The sequence below is a fragment of the Ornithorhynchus anatinus genome, chromosome 4, assembly GCF_004115215.2.
Source record: "Ornithorhynchus anatinus isolate Pmale09 chromosome 4, mOrnAna1.pri.v4, whole genome shotgun sequence".
Classification (NCBI taxonomy): Eukaryota; Metazoa; Chordata; class Mammalia; order Monotremata; family Ornithorhynchidae; genus Ornithorhynchus; species Ornithorhynchus anatinus.
The window spans coordinates 48,413,552-48,431,957 of NC_041731.1; the positions used below are offsets into that span (position 1 = coordinate 48,413,552).

At 40.4% G+C, this 18,406-nt stretch overlaps 1 protein-coding gene across 2 annotated transcripts in view; it reads left to right on the plus strand.

Moving 5' to 3' along the window:
* Window positions 1-18,406, plus strand: part of GARNL3 (GTPase activating Rap/RanGAP domain like 3) — a 160,870-nt gene that overhangs the window by 122,981 nt on the left and 19,483 nt on the right. For both annotated transcript variants that reach the window (XM_029062881.2, XM_029062882.2), the window contains 6 exons: window positions 4,756-4,854; window positions 8,536-8,652; window positions 9,926-10,101; window positions 11,166-11,324; window positions 17,548-17,614; window positions 17,967-18,074. In XM_029062881.2, the coding sequence (XP_028918714.1) occupies window positions 4,756-4,854; window positions 8,536-8,652; window positions 9,926-10,101; window positions 11,166-11,324; window positions 17,548-17,614; window positions 17,967-18,074 (726 nt within the window). The remainder of the gene's footprint in view (window positions 1-4,755; window positions 4,855-8,535; window positions 8,653-9,925; window positions 10,102-11,165; window positions 11,325-17,547; window positions 17,615-17,966; window positions 18,075-18,406) is intronic.

Sequence of the window (18,406 nt, forward strand, 5' to 3'; positions counted from 1 at the left end):
CCAGCCCCAAACTGATTGGCCTAATGTGAAACCCAGCCCAGGGGCTCATTACCCATAGGTTGAGCCAAGCTTGTGCCAGACTCTAATACCTCTAACAAGGGTGCCTTCTGGAACCTTTTCATGATTGAACTTAGAGATCCAGAGGGAGTAATAACCTTGCTCTTTACTTGAGAGGGTGTTCTGTCCAGTTCTGACTCCTCCTTTTAGTACCACTGACCAGAATTAAAGCCACAAGAAAGAGGCAGGAGAGGGATATAGAGGAGAGTGATATGCCCATTCTCTGATTCATTGACTGCTGCCAGCAGTCTCTTTGGCTAGAAGAAAGGACGTCAAACCATCTGCTAAAATTATGTGTGGCCCTTTTTTTCTAAAGATAACAGCGTTTACTGAAAATGCAGCATTAAATAAATAGGTTTTATCACAAATCTTATAGTCAGAGGCATGGTTCCTTGATTTTAAATCCTAATGACCTAAAAATGGTGCAATTCAGTATCATTACACCTCTATCTTTGTAGGATACATTTGAAACACAAGCGCACTGGTAATTTATATTTGTATCAGAAATTATTTTTTTAAAAAATAGGCATTTTCATTTGACCGTAGATTGAATCTGCACAGGAAGGTCACTTGTTTCAATTCTGAATTAATAATATTTTGTGAATTTTAATTTCCTGCCTCACCAAGATGTTAAAGAAATACACGTATTTCTAGATTGTTCTAGATAGTAAAAGCAAACTTATTGATTCTGTATTTATCAAAATGATATCAAGCTAACATTGAGTTTATTTAAATGCTACTAGAGATTCTAAGAGCCCTTAATATAACTCGGCAAATAGTAACTTTTCAAGGGTTGCTCACCAGTGAAATATTAATTTTGGGCAAAATTTTAAAAATGTAGATCTCATTTTTTTTTCTCCTACTTGTGTTCTTTTGGGGGGGAGTAGGGCCTGATAAATTGTAACTATTTACAAGATTTCCTCAATATAAAGGATTTCCATTTTGAGAGGCTCAAGCTATTTTCTGTTTAAAATGTTGGTGAGGACCCCCTTTTTCAGTTTACTATTAGGGTCTCTGCTTGAGTTGATGATGATGACAATAATAATAATAGTATTGGTTAAACCTCACTATCTTCCAAGAACTGTACTAAGTGCTGGGCTAGATAGGTTGGACACAGTCCCTGTCCCTCGTGGAGCTCAAAGTCTAAGTAGGAGGGAGAGCAGGTACTTAATCCCCATTTTACAGGTGAGGCAGCAGAGGCCCAGAGAAGTTGAGTGACTTGTCCAGGATCCCCAAACAGAGAAGTAGTGGAGCTGGAATTAGAACCCAGGCCCTCTGACTCTCAGGCTCATGCTCTCTCTATAAGGCCAGATTATATTTATGCAGCCATTAAAATTGGATATATTAAGCTTAACCATTCTACTCTCAGCAGCATGGCCTAGTGGAAAGAGCAGGAGCCTGTGACAGTTGTAATTTAGGCTCCACCATTTGTGCTGTGACTTTGGGCATGTCACTTAACTTCTCTGTGCCTCAATTCCCTCATATGCAGAATGGGGATTCAACATCTGTTCTCCCTCCTACTTAGACTGTGAACCCCACATGGGACCTGAATAACTTCTTATCTACCCCAGTGCTCAGTACAGTGCTTAACATATAGTAAGCACTTATAACAAATACCAGAATTATTTTATTAGTAGTAGTACTCTCACGCTGACCTTAAAATTGTTTTCCCTATTCTTCCTGCTTCTAGTAACAGTAAATGGATGATTCTCCAGGCATTGGGTAGTCTCTTGTTATTCCTTTGTCTTTCCACATTTCTAGAGTATGTATGAACATGTCCATATTGTTTTGGATTGGATTCCATTTCATTTTATTATGCTACTCTTTATCCATTTTTGAAATGATCTAAAGCAAAGGTCTTTTTTTGTCCAAGATTATATGTAACCAAGGCATAATGAAAATTGCTTTTGAAGAGTGTGTCTAATCTGGTTAAAACCATTCCCACTGGTGTTACTTTAATAGGAAAAGTGGTTATAAATTAGTTACTAAAGATTTTTTTATTTTAGACTGCTGTTTAAGTAAAAAAAAAAAAAACAAACACTCTGAAGTAATGTGCCAGAAAGCCTGATTCCTCCTTTTTTCTAATCTCTCTTTTAGAGCATAAAATCTTAGCACTGCCATCCTGAATCTGATCAGCGGTCCAACTAGGCCAATATTCTGTCTCTGAAGGGTACTTGGAGGAACACAATGGTGACTTTTCTCCTCGACATCCAACTTCATGTTAGAAATTCACCTCCTCACATACCCACCTTTTCCCTCTTTCTAATCCATCGGGGCCTATTTTTTATAAATCTCTTTAAACCCTCTCTAAACCTCCTACCCCCTTAGCAGTTCCCAGTAATATCGGTAACTTTCCCACTAATAAAACATTATCAGCGTGTTAGGCTTCTAGTCAACACCTCTTTCTTAAGCTTTCTTGTTCTCTCATGGTTTTCAGCCATTTAAAATTATTTCTAGTCGAATGCAGTTTTGCCTTACATCCCTTTTTGCTGCAAAAGTATTAACCTGCTTGAACTACATATAAATAGTCTGTTAGTTCATATTTCATCACAGTTCTGTTCCAAATGCAGTTTTTATTCTTTGTGCAGTAGATGGGAATTTGAAACATGTAATAGTAAAAGCTGTCTCAGAGAATGGGGGTTAGAAAATTGAGGAAGGAAATGCTATGTAAAGCATTGAGGTTATCCTGACCTTTTGGAATAATTAATGCCCAGTAGAAAAGACATTAAACACCCAGAATCAGTCTTTGGGGTGGGATAGGAGAATGGGCTAACTGAAATTTCACTCAGAAAAATTAGTTGGAATTGAGGATATCCATATCAGCTGTGGAAAGTGTAAACACTGCAAGCTCTGAATCCCAGACGAGAATCGTTGTACCATTACAATGTATGTATTACAACGTTTCTACATATTTACCATTTGTCCCACTCTCAGTGCCATTTCAGAATTCCTCCCACATTGTACCGAAAAACATGCTTTCAACAAAGTATTCCTGTTTGCTTATAATTGAGCATTCTCAGGAGAACTCAGCCCTAAATCTCACTTCCATACCAACTCTTCCATTAGAGGCTTTGAAGGCCTGAGTCAAATGAGTCTAGTTAGAGTGAACATCCCCATATGTCTCTTACCTCCTCCATTCTTTTAGGTCCAATGATCTATGATGACTAGAGAGTTACAGTTCACAAAGGCCCTGTTATTCGATTGGCTGCTGCCACTATTCTCCTCAGCAACCTGATGTAATAATAATGTTGGTATTTGTTAAGCACTTACTATGTGCAGAGCACTGTTCTAAGCGCTGGGGTATACAAGGTAATCAGGTTGTCCCACATGAGGCTCACAATCTTCATCCCCATTTTACAGATGAGGTAACTGAGGCACAGAGAAGTTAAGTGACTTGCCCACAGCCACACAGCTGACAAGTGGCAGAGTCAGGATTCGAACCCATGACCTATGGCTCCCAAGCCCATGCTCTTTCCACTGAGCCACGCTGCTTCTCTAAGGCACTGTAATAAGGCTATGTCCTAGAACCCTTGAGTGCAAAGTGGTGTTCAAGGATGCAGTGGACAACATAATCCCAAGACTCTGATATAGCTAAGATACAGTGAGTTAAAACAGAGTCGCATCGGGAAATTTTGGCCCAGGCCAGGATTCTGTCTTCGGATTTCATGATCTGGTCTTAATCTGACTCCTGAGACTAATTTTAGAAATTTACAAGAAGCTTTCCAGCTCATAGAATACCCTTAATAGTTCTTTCACCATCTAAACATTTCCATGAGATCCCCCAAATGAAAAAAGCCTGATAATATGCCCTTATCCTTCAAGTGCAACTGAAAGAAAACCACAATATGAATTGCTAGAGACCTAAAATGACTTTAAAGAACAGAACAATATTCATAACTGCATTAAAATCATTCTTTTAACCTGCTTGAATATTTCCATTAATTTTGTGCGTGCTACTGCTTGGCCATTTTAATTGATATAGTTTTCATCTTATTCCTGATAGAGGAATATTTAATATTCCTGAATATAGAGGAAAGTTAACCTTCAACATAAAATACCAAATTTATTGGACAAATGTAATAGCATCATATTAGAATGATACCAGTCAATGGTATTTGAGTGCTTACTGTGGGTATGCAGAGAACACTGTACTAAGCCTTGGGAGAGTACAATATAACAGAGTTGGTAGTCACATTCCCTGCTCATAAGGAGCTCTATTAGAAATGCAAGAGAGAAGACAAAGATATCTAAGGAATCATTTAGTAGAATATTAGAGTCAGAGGATAGGTGCATGGAAAGAAGAAAGCCTAAAGGAAATAGTTTATTTTGTTCTTTTCTTATGTGGCCAAACAGAATACAATTTAATTATTTGGCTCAATAAAGTCTATCTTTTCTTTTAGTGTCACCAAGTAATACATTGGCTGCCCTCCAGAGCCATATATTGTTGTTTTTTTTAACTTATGTGCTGAATCATAAGTGCTTTGGGGCATGATGCACCAGCTATACAAATAGCTTAGGAACAGCAGAGTGGTTGGAGTTTGAAGTTTAAAGACCCTCTGGAAAGAGAAAGTCAGTTCTCTTTTTCACTGAGAAGGTGTGGATCTTAAAAGTCACTTGCAAATGCCTTTATAAGAGTCCAAAAGAGAATGAAAAAGTAATATGTAGTTGTAGCATCGGGTGACTTGTTTTCTTTTTCAGATGGCCAACCTTCAGTACAAGTATTTGACAAAACCTTGCAATTCAAGCAGATGCATGTGCTGGAATCTTTGGACCTTCTGATTACTAGAGCAGACAAAGGTAGGATTCCATATCTGTTCGTTGCTGTGGATCAGAAAGATCCACATTTGTGTGTGGATATCAGCATTTGTGTGTGGATATTCATTATTCCCATTTTATGATTGTAGGGGCAGAGAGATTAAGGGACATACCCAAGGTTCAAGTATAATTAAATGGTAGAGTGTAGGCTGAAAGCCGTATTTCCTGATCCGTATGGCCGCTATACAAACCCTTAAATATCCACCTTGCAGAGCTCTTCTACATTCCTCCAGGCCCACAACAATGTCACTAGCTTTCCCTCTACTTTCTAATACCCTAAAAAGAGTTCATCCAGATAAACTGAAAGTCAGTTATAAAAATACACATAAAAACAGTTCTGTTCACATATCTGTGCGGGCCGTATTTATTTGAACCATGGCCTAATTTATTTTAGGGCAAAGGATGACTGCAAGTTTGGTTTATTGGTGCACTAGACCAACTGATAAGTCAGGATTCTTACTTCATTTTAGTAGTAAAGATCTTTATTCAGCTTGCTGTGTGGGAATCATACGGGAGTAATTACAAGGGAAATAGATTAGGCCCTGCCTTACCTGGGGCTCACAATTTAAATGGGGTCAAAGAGGCATAATAAGAGGAATAATAACAGTGGAAAATGAAACAATAAATTATAAAATCAACAGTCCAAGAAAACAAGTCAAAATTAAAGAGCTAAACATAGTTTTTAGAGGGAAAAGTCCAAAAATTCCTCAGGGGTCTGGGCACACACCTTAATTACAAACCTCTGTGGTCTTCATAATCTATCCTTTGTTCAAGCAATTCTGAATAGAGGCCTCTATCAAGTGTTGATCTAGTGGGGGACATCAAGGCTGTATTGATAATGGGCTATTAAGGAACCCCCAAATTCCCAGTTTAATAGGAGCTCCTGGCCCCCTAATACTGACCCTGACTTCTGCAGGGAAGTGGAACCCCCCGACCCAAGATGGTCTGGTGGGAGTCAGCGGGGCTGGGTCCATCTTTCATTGATCTGTCATGGATAATATCTGTTATAGGAGAAAGTTAAGTGCCTAAATATTCTTATGGGAAATCACTGTTGAACAAATTGAGGTTAGTGCAAAATAATCACTCATATCCACACTCCCATTAAAAAATGTCTAACCAAACAAAACAAATAGCTGGAATCAATTTTATTTAGCTATCCAGTTCAGTTTTCCGAACAAATCTTCATTTGAACTAGTTCAGATCATCTGTTTTCTACATATGTTCATAGAAGTCTTAAGTGTGTCTTTATTATTTAAAAGAATTGTTTTACTATAGTCCAAGTTTTTATATTTCTACCTTTCTTTATTGCATACATTTCCTTTGATCACAGTATTTACCTTTGGTTGCTCATGCCTGGGTTAATTCAAGGAAGATTCCTCTTAAATTGTACATTTCTTCATCATCATCTTCATAATCAGCATTTTTTGAGTGCCTGCTGCTGCCCTCTCAGAGGTCCTCAAGAATGTGCAGCAGAATTAAAGTGTCATACCTCCCTGCAAGGAGCTTACAATGTACTGGAGGAGGAACAGCACGGGCCTGGGAGTCAGAAGAATCTGGGTTCTAATCCTGGATTTGCCATTTAATAATGGTGGTATTTGTTAAGCGCTTACTATATGCAGAGTACTGTTCTAAGCACTGGGGTAGACACAAGGGAATCAGGTTGTCCCACGTGGGGCTCACAGTCAATCCCCATTTTACAGATGAGGTAACTGAGGCACAGAGAAGTTAAGTGACTTGCCCACAGTCACACAGCTAGAGCCGGGATTCAAACCCATGACCTCTGACTTCAAAGCCCGTGCTCTTTCCACTGAGCCACGCTGCTATGTGACCCTGGGCAAGACAAATACCACCATTATACGATTAGACTGTAAGCCCGTCGATTAGACTGTAAGCCCGTCAAACGGCAGGGACTGTCTCTATCTGTTGCCGACTTGTTCATCCCAAGCGCTTAGTACAGTGCTCTGCACATAGTAAGCGCTCAATAAATACTATTGAATGAATGAACTTAACTTTTCTGTGCCTCAGATAAATCTAATCTGTAAAATGTGGATTAATACTGTGAGCCATGTGGGATAGTAACTGTGTCCAACCTGATTAGCTTGTATCTACCCCAAAACTTAGGACAGTGCCTGGCACATAGTAAGTGCTTAACAAATGCCATTACAAAAGAATGTAGGAGACAAATAAACACAAATTGCCAGCTTTACTAAAGCGTAAAATTATAGCTACAAATGATCAAACAAAAGTAATCAACCAGGAAAGTGGGGAAAATTTCCTGGTGAGGGTGGCTTTTATGGCAAGGGGTGTGGGCAACAGCGTTAGAAAAGTTAGGAAAAGTTTTTGACACATTGCGCTTAAGTCGTCAACAAGACATCCATATGAGACGTCTCAAAGACAGGAAGAGATGCAAGTTTCTGAATCAGGAGAAAGGACAGAGCTGGAGGCCTACATTTAGGAGTCAACCACTTAGAGGTGGTAGCCCCAGGAAGATTAGAGTCTTACACGAGGTCCACTGTTAAAAGGGGTGATGGGAGGGCAAAGAGCCAGCAAAGGGAAAAGAGGAGTGGTCAGTGGAGGACAAGACCTGGAGAATAATCTCTGGGCTCTAAACTCATTATGGGAAGGGAACATGTCCATTAATTTTGTTGTATTGTACTCTCCCAAGCCCTTAGTATAGTGCTCTGCACATAGTGAGTGCTCAGTAAATACCTTTGATTCAATGAGAAGGCTAGTTGGAATATCCAGATAGCTGAGAGACTAAGAAGGATTAAAATAGACAGAACCCATTGATTGGATTTAGCCAGAGGAAAATCATTGGAGACATTGGTGAGCATGCTCTCATTAGTGTAAAGAGGGTGAAATCCAGATTGGAAGGGATCAGGAAGAAAGTTTGTAGAGTGGAAGTTAAAAGCTATCAAGGGATAATTTTTAAAATGGGGAGATTTGGACTCATTAAAAGTAGAGTAGAGGAAAAGGAGAATAGGATTAAAAAGGCAGAGATTAAAAAGGTTGAAGACTATAGTAAGAGAGGGGAGGAGGATATTAAGAAGTCAAAAGGGTTCGACCCAAGGGTTAGATTTTAAGAGCAGGTGGGAGAACCCCTCATCGGGGAGAGCTGGGAAGAAGGAGAATGTGGACATGAGGGCAGGATGTAAAGGAGGTGAAGGGCATCCTTGGGGAAATTCACATGAGATAGTGCCTACCTTTTCAACAACATAGCAAACACTTAGCTACATCAATGCCAGCTGCCCCATTCTGGTATTTCCTTGTATTTGAGCTGAAATTATTATAACAATAATAATAATGAATTATTATAATGGCATCTATTAAGCATTTACTATGTGTCAAGCAGTGTTCTATGCCCTGGGGTAGGTACCACTTAATCAAGTTGGACAAAGTTTGTGTGCCACATGGGGCTCCCAGTCTAAGTGGGAGGGAGAACAGGTATTTAATTCCCATTTTACAGTTGAGAAAACTGAGGCACAGAGAAATTAAGTGACTTGTCCAAGGTCACATAGCAGGCAAGTGGCCTGCCAAGATTAGAACGCAGGTCCTCTGACTCCCAGGTCCAGACTCTTTCCACTAGCCTCTGCGGCTTCACTAAGATAATGTCTTGGCTATTTTATCTTGATGTTTTCATTCCTGTAACTTTTCTCTTAACAGGGAAAGATTCCCGCCTCTTCGTCTTCAGGTTGAGCACTGTGAGAAAAGGCATAGAGGACAAACAGGTAGCAAAGAGCAAGAATGACTGTAGAGAAAATAAACTTGAGAAAACAAAAGGTGACTTTATCTCCTATTTAAAAACAGTAATTTATTTCTCTGAAATTCTAAGCTCTTTATAAAAGGATAAATGAAAGAAAATTTCCTGCTATTGTGTACAGCACAAAATATTAAACTATTTAGAATATCCTTGGTATTTGTAGAAGATAAGCCTGAGTTCTCAAGATCATTGGAGAGGTGAGAAAAATGCAGACCTGGATTTTCCTAAGGTCTGTCGTTCATTATGACACAGCATTACCAGATCTGTGAGTGAAGACTGTTTATACAACTTGGATATATTGTTTTGCCTTCAACGTAATAAACCATGGTTTCTCAGAATTCATAGAAATGTACATAACTACTACCCTCCTTGTCTTTCATGTCTGTGACCTTAGCATTATCCTTGACTTCTCTCTTTCATCCCCATATTCAGTCGATCACCAAATACAGTCAGTTCTTCCTCCTCCAACACTTTCACGGTCTGTCCCTTCCTCTCTATCCAAATGACCAGCCTGCTGGTCCTGGCGCTTGTCATATCCTGACTGAACTACTGCATTAGCCTCCATGTTGACCTCCCTGCCTCCACCTTTCCCCTCACCAGTCCATACTCCACTCTGTTGCCCTGATAATTTTTCTAAAAGGTCATCCAGCACACATCTCCCCACTCCTCAAAAATGTCCAATAGTTGCTTCTCTACATTAAGCAGAAACTTTTGAAAAATGGCTTTAAGGCATTCTATCAGCTTTCTCCCTCCTTACCCACTCTTTTCCTACTATACACCTGCTTACACACTTCATTCCTCTCAGCTAACCCACCCACTGTGTTTCATCATCCTCTCCCTCACACCGTCATATTGCTTACACTCTCCCTCCAACCTGGAGGAATTCCCTCCCCATTCACATCCCATAGATCACCACTCTCCCCATCTTAAAAGCACTTGTGAAATCTCACCTCCTCCTGGAGGCCTTCTTCACCTCATTTCTACTATGCTCATTTGATATTCTCTGCAGCTGCCAGGTCAACAATTCTGCATTGCTTAAGCATTCACATGCCTCCGTGACATTTATGGACAAATCTTTATAAGTATTTCTTCCTCCTGCCTTTAATTTTAGAGTTTGACCCCTCCTTGCTAAATTGTAAGCTTCTTGACGGCAATGGTCAAGTATGCTAATTCTATTATACTCCCCCATGCACTTGCTACAGTGTGCTGTATACAGTAAGTGTTCAGGAATTACTATTGACTGGTTAATTTTCTTGTAAGGGTTTGAGTTGACGAAAGTGTTTCTCTCCTCAGGCTGCCACTTGTATGCCATTAACACTCACAACCACAATGAACTAAGGATCATTGCTGCTATTCGAAACAAACTACTTCTCATCACCAGAAAATACAATCAACGGAGTAGTTTAACTGGTATTTCATTGCTGTCACCTCTGTCCGAGTCACCTGTAGAAGAATTCCAGTATATCAGGGTATGTTTCTTTTTGAAACTGTTTTCCTGAAGAAGGCTGCCCTATATCATCTGTTTCGAGGGGCAGCCCCTGATTTCCTCACACTCTCTCCAACTGAAACCAGCCCTATTTTTAGGGAGCAGCTTGGAGCATGAGAGAAGATGAGAGATGAGTTTCCTTCAGGGGTACTTCTTCTGGGTGGGAAGCAAAGAGGGACTTAAACAGGCAAGAGGGAGGATAGGTGAAAACAACAGGCAGGACCAAAGTCGGTTCTCAGATTATTTGAAATAAAATTGGGAAATAGATGGAAGCTCAGATTTATTTGCAATAAATTTGGAACAGTGGGTGGGCACTTGCTTCATCTAGACTGTGAGCTCGTTGTGGGCAGGGATTGTCTCTATTTGTTGCTGAATTGTACTTCCCAAGCCCTTAGTATATTGCTCTGCACACAGTAAAAACTCAATAAATATGACTGAAAGAATTTATAAAAAGGGTTTCGGCTGGATTGGTGGCTTGAAATGCTTGACAAGAGCCTGGAGTGATGGCAAAGCCCATCAGCAGTAAGCCTGGAGCCACTGTAGAAGCCCTGGTCAGTTGCCATAAGGCTGAGGTTTAAACCGTGGCCCTGATTATTTGTAATAATCCCAGAGTGGAAAATGGTAGCAGGCCGGATGAGAGTCTATCACTACTGGGATCCCTTCCCACCAGCCCTGAGTGCAGCGGATCCTTGCAGACTGTGGGACTAGATCGTTCAATCAACCAATCAATCGTATTTATTGAACAGTTATTGTGTGCGGAGCCCTGCATTAAGTGCGTGGGAGAGTACAATAAAACAAGAGTTAGTAGACACATTCCCTGCCAACAGTGAATTTATAGTCTAGATCTCCTTATATCCCCCTTACCTCTTCCTTCCTTTATTCCCTTCCTTGGGTCAGCAATTGGTTTAATTGTGATAGAACTGTTAATTGTTTGGGGTTGAAAAGCAAGTGGTTGAAAACCAAATTTATTGTCCCAAAATACGCCCAAGAGATCCTACATCTTCTGACCCTTTTTTAATCTCCGGTTAATATCCCCCTCTGTTTCAGGAAATTTGTCTGTCTGACCCTCCTGTGGTGATGACCCTAGTGGATGGTCCTACCGAAGAAAATGACAATATGATATGTGTGGCATATCGGCATCAATTTGATTTAATTAATGAGAGCACTGGAGAGTCCTTCAGGCTTCATCACATTGATGCAAGCAGAGTAAGTTCACAACCCTAGGAAACAACAGAAGTAAATAATGCCTGGAGAGTTTGCTGTGCCTAATTGAATGCTAAACCTCATTTTCTTTTATCTTGTTTATATTACACAATGTACTTACAATTCCCCCTTTATTCTAATTACTCCCAGATTCTTCCTTCCACAACTGTATTGTTTTATGATTATATTGTACTCTCCCAAACGCTTAGTACAGTGCTCTGCACACAGTAAGTGCTCAGTAAATGAGATTGAGCTGAATTGAATAAATGACAGCTCCCTAGATTTTCAATCCTTCTTCTCTTGCTGGGTCGATGATTCAGCTGTCTAAAGTAGTGGTTCTCAAGTGTGGTTGCTACTGCCCAGGGTATACTAGAGCCGTTAGCTGGCCCTGCCCAGCCCCAAAGGACATTGTTTCAGCATAGGAAAAACCACCCTAGAGCAGATGCTGTGTCCAAAGAAGAGCTAGGAAGAAATTGCCAGGGCAGGAGCCAGTAATACCCTGTGGGTGGATCCCTCTAATATGGGCCATAATAAAGAAAGCACTTCTCTACTGAAATGAAGGTACCACCCATTTCCTCATTATTATAATGGTTATGGTGTTTACAGTAGCCTAATTCTTTCCCCCTCCCACTGGGTTGTCCCTCCGCAGAGGAGATAAGATTGAGTTTTTTCAAATAAACAAGATCAGGTGTAGCTCAGTTACTGTTCCTTCAGAACTGGGCCGTGTTTGAGGGTAGGGAAATAGATAAGAGTGTGAAGAGAATTCTTTATGATTTCTTAATTAGGGGCTCTGATTCCTTCCATCCATATTTAGGCCCATTTTCTTCATCAAGCATTCAAACGTTCCTTCTGTAGTTCAACACTTATGAAAGTTACACATCTGGTCACTTAAAACGTCATCGATGATAAAAATGAGTAGCTGTAGACTAACTACACTTTCCATCCCCTATGTTCAGGTTAGAAGTTTCAGAGTCGATTCTTAAGTTTTGGACTGGATGGCATTTGTCTTGGCCATTTGTTAGAAAAATGACCTTTTCTAAGTGAATCACATTTGCTTCTGAGTCAGTGAATGGAACAATCCATTTTAGATGCTTTAGCGGAAAATGGTAGAAGGCTAAGAGGCTTAATTGGATTAGATAGTTCCAATTCAATATTATCTCACCCTGTGTTACTCATCATACCTGATAGCCCAGGGGGCTGGGGTTGTATACTTCAGTTTCCTTTAACAAGTTACTGTAAATCCCACGTAAAGCCTCACAAAACATTTTCAGTAAGAACATATTCATGATAAATTACATTTTTCATAAATTTTTTAAAGTTCCACATTATATAGATATCTTAAATATAAAATTTTAGAGGTTTGGCCATGACAATGTTTTTAGTTCTGCTGGTTTCCACAAGAAGACATTCTCTGAGAACCACTTGTCTAAGTGTCCTGTGATTTCTTCAGATTCATCCTAATTAGTCCCCCAACCCATCTTCCCAATCACTGTAGGAAATACTAACCAACTTCCTAGGCCCCCCAAAATTGGAATTTTAGTATACTTTGACTAATTTCATTTTTTTCTTTCCTCATATTCTAGCAGTCAGCAGATCAGTTCCATTTCCCCCCGAAACATCTCTAAGCCCTGCCTCTTCCTTTTTAACACTTCAGCTCATCTCTAGAGAGCCTTAGCCTTTTTCTCCCAGTTTCTTCACCTCTATGTCACCAGTGGTCTCAAAATGATTTGATGTTAGGATTGTCCTCATCCTCAAAGTCCTGTCACCCTTAACCTCAGATTTAGCCCCCTCTCTCTAAATGCCTCTGTCAGTCTGCCTCATTTTATCATCGACCTCAGCTGTAGCTGTATTCATTTTTGTGTAGTCATTTTTAAATGATGCTAAAGTCATAGCCTTCAAGTTCTATCTGAATTATAGGAAAAGAGAAATTCATAAATAGTTAAACCTCTGCAAGTGTTGTATTTACATTTTCAAAATGTTTTTCCCTAGGGTATCTTGTCAGTATGGTCACTTTTTTCATTTGATTCCAATTTTCAGTAATTCATTCATTCAGTCGTATTTATTGAGCACTTATTGTGTGCAGAGCACTGTACTAAACACTTGGAAGAGGACAACAGAATAATATAACATTCACATTCCCTGCCTACAACGAGCTTACAGTCAGGAGGAGACAGACATTAATAGAAATAAATTATTCCTGGATTGGTCATTCATTCATGCATTCCTATTTATTGAACTCTTACTGTGTGTAGAGCGCTGTACTAAGCACTAGGGAGAGGACACTGCAACAATAAACAAATTCCCTTCCCACAACGAGCTTACAGATCTATTCCTCTCCTTTAGGCCTTCCAGCCTGAATGGGCTCTCCCCCCCGACCCCCAACCCCTATCCTGTCTCCAAACTATCATTCAGTTCATTCAGTCATATTTATTGAGCGCTTACTATCCTGAGTCCCTCCCAGTCCAGGGCTCTGTCCCACTCTCCCCTGCCCATCCCCCTAGTTTCCCCTGGGCCCGGGCAGTTTTGTTAAGCAGCTTTAATAGCACCCTTACTGACATGCTTCTTGCCAATTCTCTACCTCCCCCCCACACATAAAAAGTGCAACTTTTTATTTGTACATTTTTTTTCCACAACCATGATGGTGTTTAGAAAGATACCCATGCATTATCCTTGAAAAGAATACTTCCTCTTTTCTTTTCAAGCCCAGCCTTTAATTTCCCCAATTTTGATATCTGTCTGTTTAAACATGTACTAACTTTTAAAATATGTACAATGTGGATTTACTACATTCCACTCTGAAGTTTCGGTAGTCTGTTGCAGACAAGAATATCATTTGGGGGTGGTGTGGAGCCACCACAGCCTAAAGAGTCCCTTCCCTGCCTACTTCCTTAACTCTACAGTAACAAATTCAGCACATGGATCTTCATTCAGGCCAGAGAAAACCAGAAATGGGCAATCAGAAATAAAACAGAGCCAGGCAGAGTGGCACACATCTAGAACTCTGATGCCCTTTTTCAGAGGGTAGACTGGTTTCAATGGAGTCCTGGGTGAACAGATCTCAAGTGGAGAGAGCTTGGGTCTTTACACTGCCCCTTGTCTTCTGGGGGAAGGGGAGCCCAGTCCTGTTTTGCCTTAGGTCTTCCCTGTCCAGTAGAGATAAAGTTAGTCCCAGGGTTGCCTCAGGAGTTCAGCTCTCCCCTCGGATTAGCCTGGGGTTCCTCGGCTGAACCAGATCTAAAAGCACATCTTGCAGTGTCTCAAATCCCAAGTGGGCCAAGAAGGAGGTCCCAGAGAGTCATCTTGGAATAGTTTGGAGCATGTTCCGTCTGGACCTACCCTGGCGCTTGGTGGAGCCAGACTGATTTTTGATTTTCTGGAAGGCTAGAGCCTAGAGTAAATGGCAGGTCACCTGCCTTATAAGTGAGCCCCTGAATGCATGGAAGAAAGTGAGGTTTTTGGTTTATGTTTTTTTTTTTTAAAAAAAGGGGAGGTAAGAATTTGGAAAACCAAGTTTTTCATATGGCATGTTTACTCCTTCGCATACATTGTCAGAGAGAAAGTTCAAGAACACTTTATGAGGTTTATTTCACCACATTTTTGAGCTTTCACACATTTATAACAGTATGATAATTAAGAATTCTAAAATTCTGAAAATTAAGGCTTCACTTTAAGCATATGTTAAATAAGTACTTGGAATAATGTTGATTAAATATTCTGCCTTTTTTATATTTACTGTTTCAAACCATACTTTTGTTTTCAAAGTATATCTGTTGTGAAGTTTTGGAGTAGATTCTGAAAGAAAAATCCATTTGAACTGGAAGTACAAGAAAACCAGAGCTTCTTTTGCACTGTTTCCCATGACCACATCTTTTAAGATAATGACGTAAATTATCCGAGCCCAAAATACCTTGTTTGTGATTGACTTTTGTGGGGTAGTTGCTTAGGAGTCTAGGAAACCAACCTTCAATTGTATTCATGGCCTTCAAAACAGGGTTCAGTTGAATTTCTTAGGTTCCTTATGTTTATTACAATTTGAATTGCTTTTTCCTAGGTCTTTAGTGTTACTGAGTTTTTACCAAAGCCTGCTTTGGGAAATGGTTTGATCCCAAGATAGAATTTAACATGTAAAAGAGAGAAAAAGGAATCCCCAAACTGAATAGAAAACAGCTAAAAGCAGTGCAGTAAAATTTTAATCATTGATTTTTCTGTCTGTGAAGAATTGTGAGGGTAGAGAGAAGCCAGACAATCTCCTGGGAAGGAGGCCAGTCTCCCCAGTCTCTACTTCTGCAAAGAAGATCCCTAGAGACATCATAATAATAATAATAATAATAATAATAATGGTATTTGTTAAGTGCTGACGATGTGCCAGGCACAAACCAGATTGGACACAGTCCCTGTCCCACATGGGCTCACAGTCTCAATTCCCGTTTCACAGGTGAGGCAACCGAGGCACAACGAAGTGAAATGACTTAATAGTAATAATGTTGGTATTTGTTAAGCGCTTACTATGTGCAGAGCATATTCTAAGCGCTGGGTAAGACACAGGGGAATCAGGTTGTCCCACGTGGGGCTCACAGTCTTAATCCCCATTTTACAGATGAGGTAACTGAGGCACAGAGAAGTTAAGTGACTTGCCCACAGTCACACAGCTGACAAGTGGCAGAGGCGAACCCATGACCTCTGACTCCGAAGCCCAGGCTCTTTCCAGTGAGCCACGCTGACTTGCCCAAGGTCACATAGCAGACAAGTGTTGGAGCCAGGATTGGAACCTATGACCTTCCGCTCCCAGGCCCGTGCACTGTCCACTGCACCGTGCTGCCTGTCCTGGCCCAGGGTGGGGATGACTGAGGGTGGGGCTGAGCTCAGGAGCTGCAAAAGCCCCACAGCCCAGCTCCACAGAGAACACTGTTGCGTGAACTTTGAATCTCTCAAATCCACGCTGCGGAATTGGAGACAGTTAGATGTCTGAGCAGCACCCTCTTATGTGGGAACCGGCTTACTGCAAACATTGAAGCATTACCATAACCAAGTCGTGGATGTCGAGCTGGCCAGACCTTTATCACAGTAAACAAAGCAAGGTAGCTAATTATCCGAGGCATCCAAACAACTGCAATACTTAAGCCCTGGACAAGTCATGATACCCGGGCATCGCAACCCTTTCCAGTTACATGGCATTTTCCAACTGAGGATTGCCAAACACCTTCAGCACATGTAATTCTGCCTTCTTCCTTGTAAAATAATAATCAGTCAGTGGTATATAATCCCTGCCCACAAAGATTTTACAGTCTCCTGGGAGAGGCAGACATAAAATCGTTTACAAATAGGAGGAAGTGCTCAAAGGCTTTAGGCTAGAGAACAGTATATTCAAAAGTACAGCAAAAGTGCTGAGGTGATAGTAAAAAGGAAGTGACCTGGGAAGAAGAAAAATTAGTCAGAGAAAACCTCCTGGAGGAAGTGGGAATGGAGAAAATGAACTCTTTCCCAGTGAATCATGACACAACCAAGAGACTAGAAGCTTTAACTTCCAACTCCAGCTCTGAGCTCTTTGTCCCACTGCCCTATTTTTTATGTTATTTAAGTGCTTAATAATAATAATAATTATAAATATTTGGTAAGCACTTACTATGTGCCAGGCACTGTTCTGAGTGCTGGAGTGGGTACAAGCAAATCAAGTTGGACACAGTCCCTGTCCCATGTGGGGGCTCACAGTCTCCATCCCCATTTTACAGATGAGGTAATTGAGGCACAGAAAAGTTAAGTGACTTGTCCAAGGTCACAGAGCAGGCAAGCGGTTGAGCTGGAATTAGAATCCAGATCCCTTTGACTCCCCAGTCTGTGCTCTATCCTCTAGGCCATGCTATTTTCCTATGTTAAGGACCAGTTGATGAAAGAGCAAAATCCTCTGGCTTTCTGGTATCCCAATCATTTAGTGAAATCAAGTTCCCCTACTCATAATTTGTCTAATTTTTTCCAAATGCAATAGATGTTTTGTATTTTTGAGTTCTATATTAAGGGAAAGATTTCCGTTACCCATTGTTGTATCAGACATCAATTAGAATGATAACACCTCTGTAAAGTAGGTCTGAAAAACCATTTCTAACCACTAGAACTTTGAGATGAGGTGATGACCGGAGAGAAAAACTTGGAATGTCTCGCTGATGTAGATTTTCTTTATAATAGTATCAGTATCCAGTCTGCCCACTACCCTTGCCCATTATCATTGCAGGTTAATTTTGTTGCAGCTATTGATGTGTATGAAGATGGAGAAGCTGGCCTACTGTTATGTTACAACTGTAAGTGTGTGGAATTTTTTTTTAACCTTGCATTACTGAAAGATTTCAAATGTCAAGGGCTAATTATAATTTGAGTTACCCCTGCACTTGCTCACCTTAACGGCATCATTTCTATGCACAGATGTGGTAATTGCGTGAATAAGCCCATGAACAGTTTGGAATGTTTCTCCTGAAATGTCTTCTAAATGGTATTTCCAGCTCTAGTGTCTTTGTGTTACTTGTACTAATCTTTTCTAAGATATTGCCAGAAATGAGCCCAGAGGTTACTCATTTAATAAAAGTTCCTAGTGTATCTGATGCTGCTCTTCAAATGTCTTTCAATTATGAAACCAGCATTTTACTTTTATTGCAGATATTTGCTACTATAAAAAGGTCTGCCCTTTTAATGGTGGCTCTCCTTTGGTCCAACCCTCAGCATCAGATTTCCACTTTAGCTGGAACCAGGTTCCTTATGCTATTGGTAAGAAAACCCTTTTTTATGGTAACCTTAGTGGGATTGATTGAACTTTAATATCCTGTTTAAAGCAAACTCACCGGGTGGGTGGTAATATATTGCCCAAAAGGAGGAAAGTAGGATGGGTTGTGAATTCTCTTTTTAGGAAATCAATCTGCATTCACATTTAGCTTCCAGTCTATTTTCGTAAAAATGTATCAAGTGTAGTTGCCATTACATTTGAGTATCAAAACATCCTTTGACATTTTAAAGACTATTTAAAGCTGACATTTCAAGCGTGGGGCCCATGGGCTGCATGTGGCCTCCTGAGAGGTTATGTGCATCCTGCAAGGCAGCTG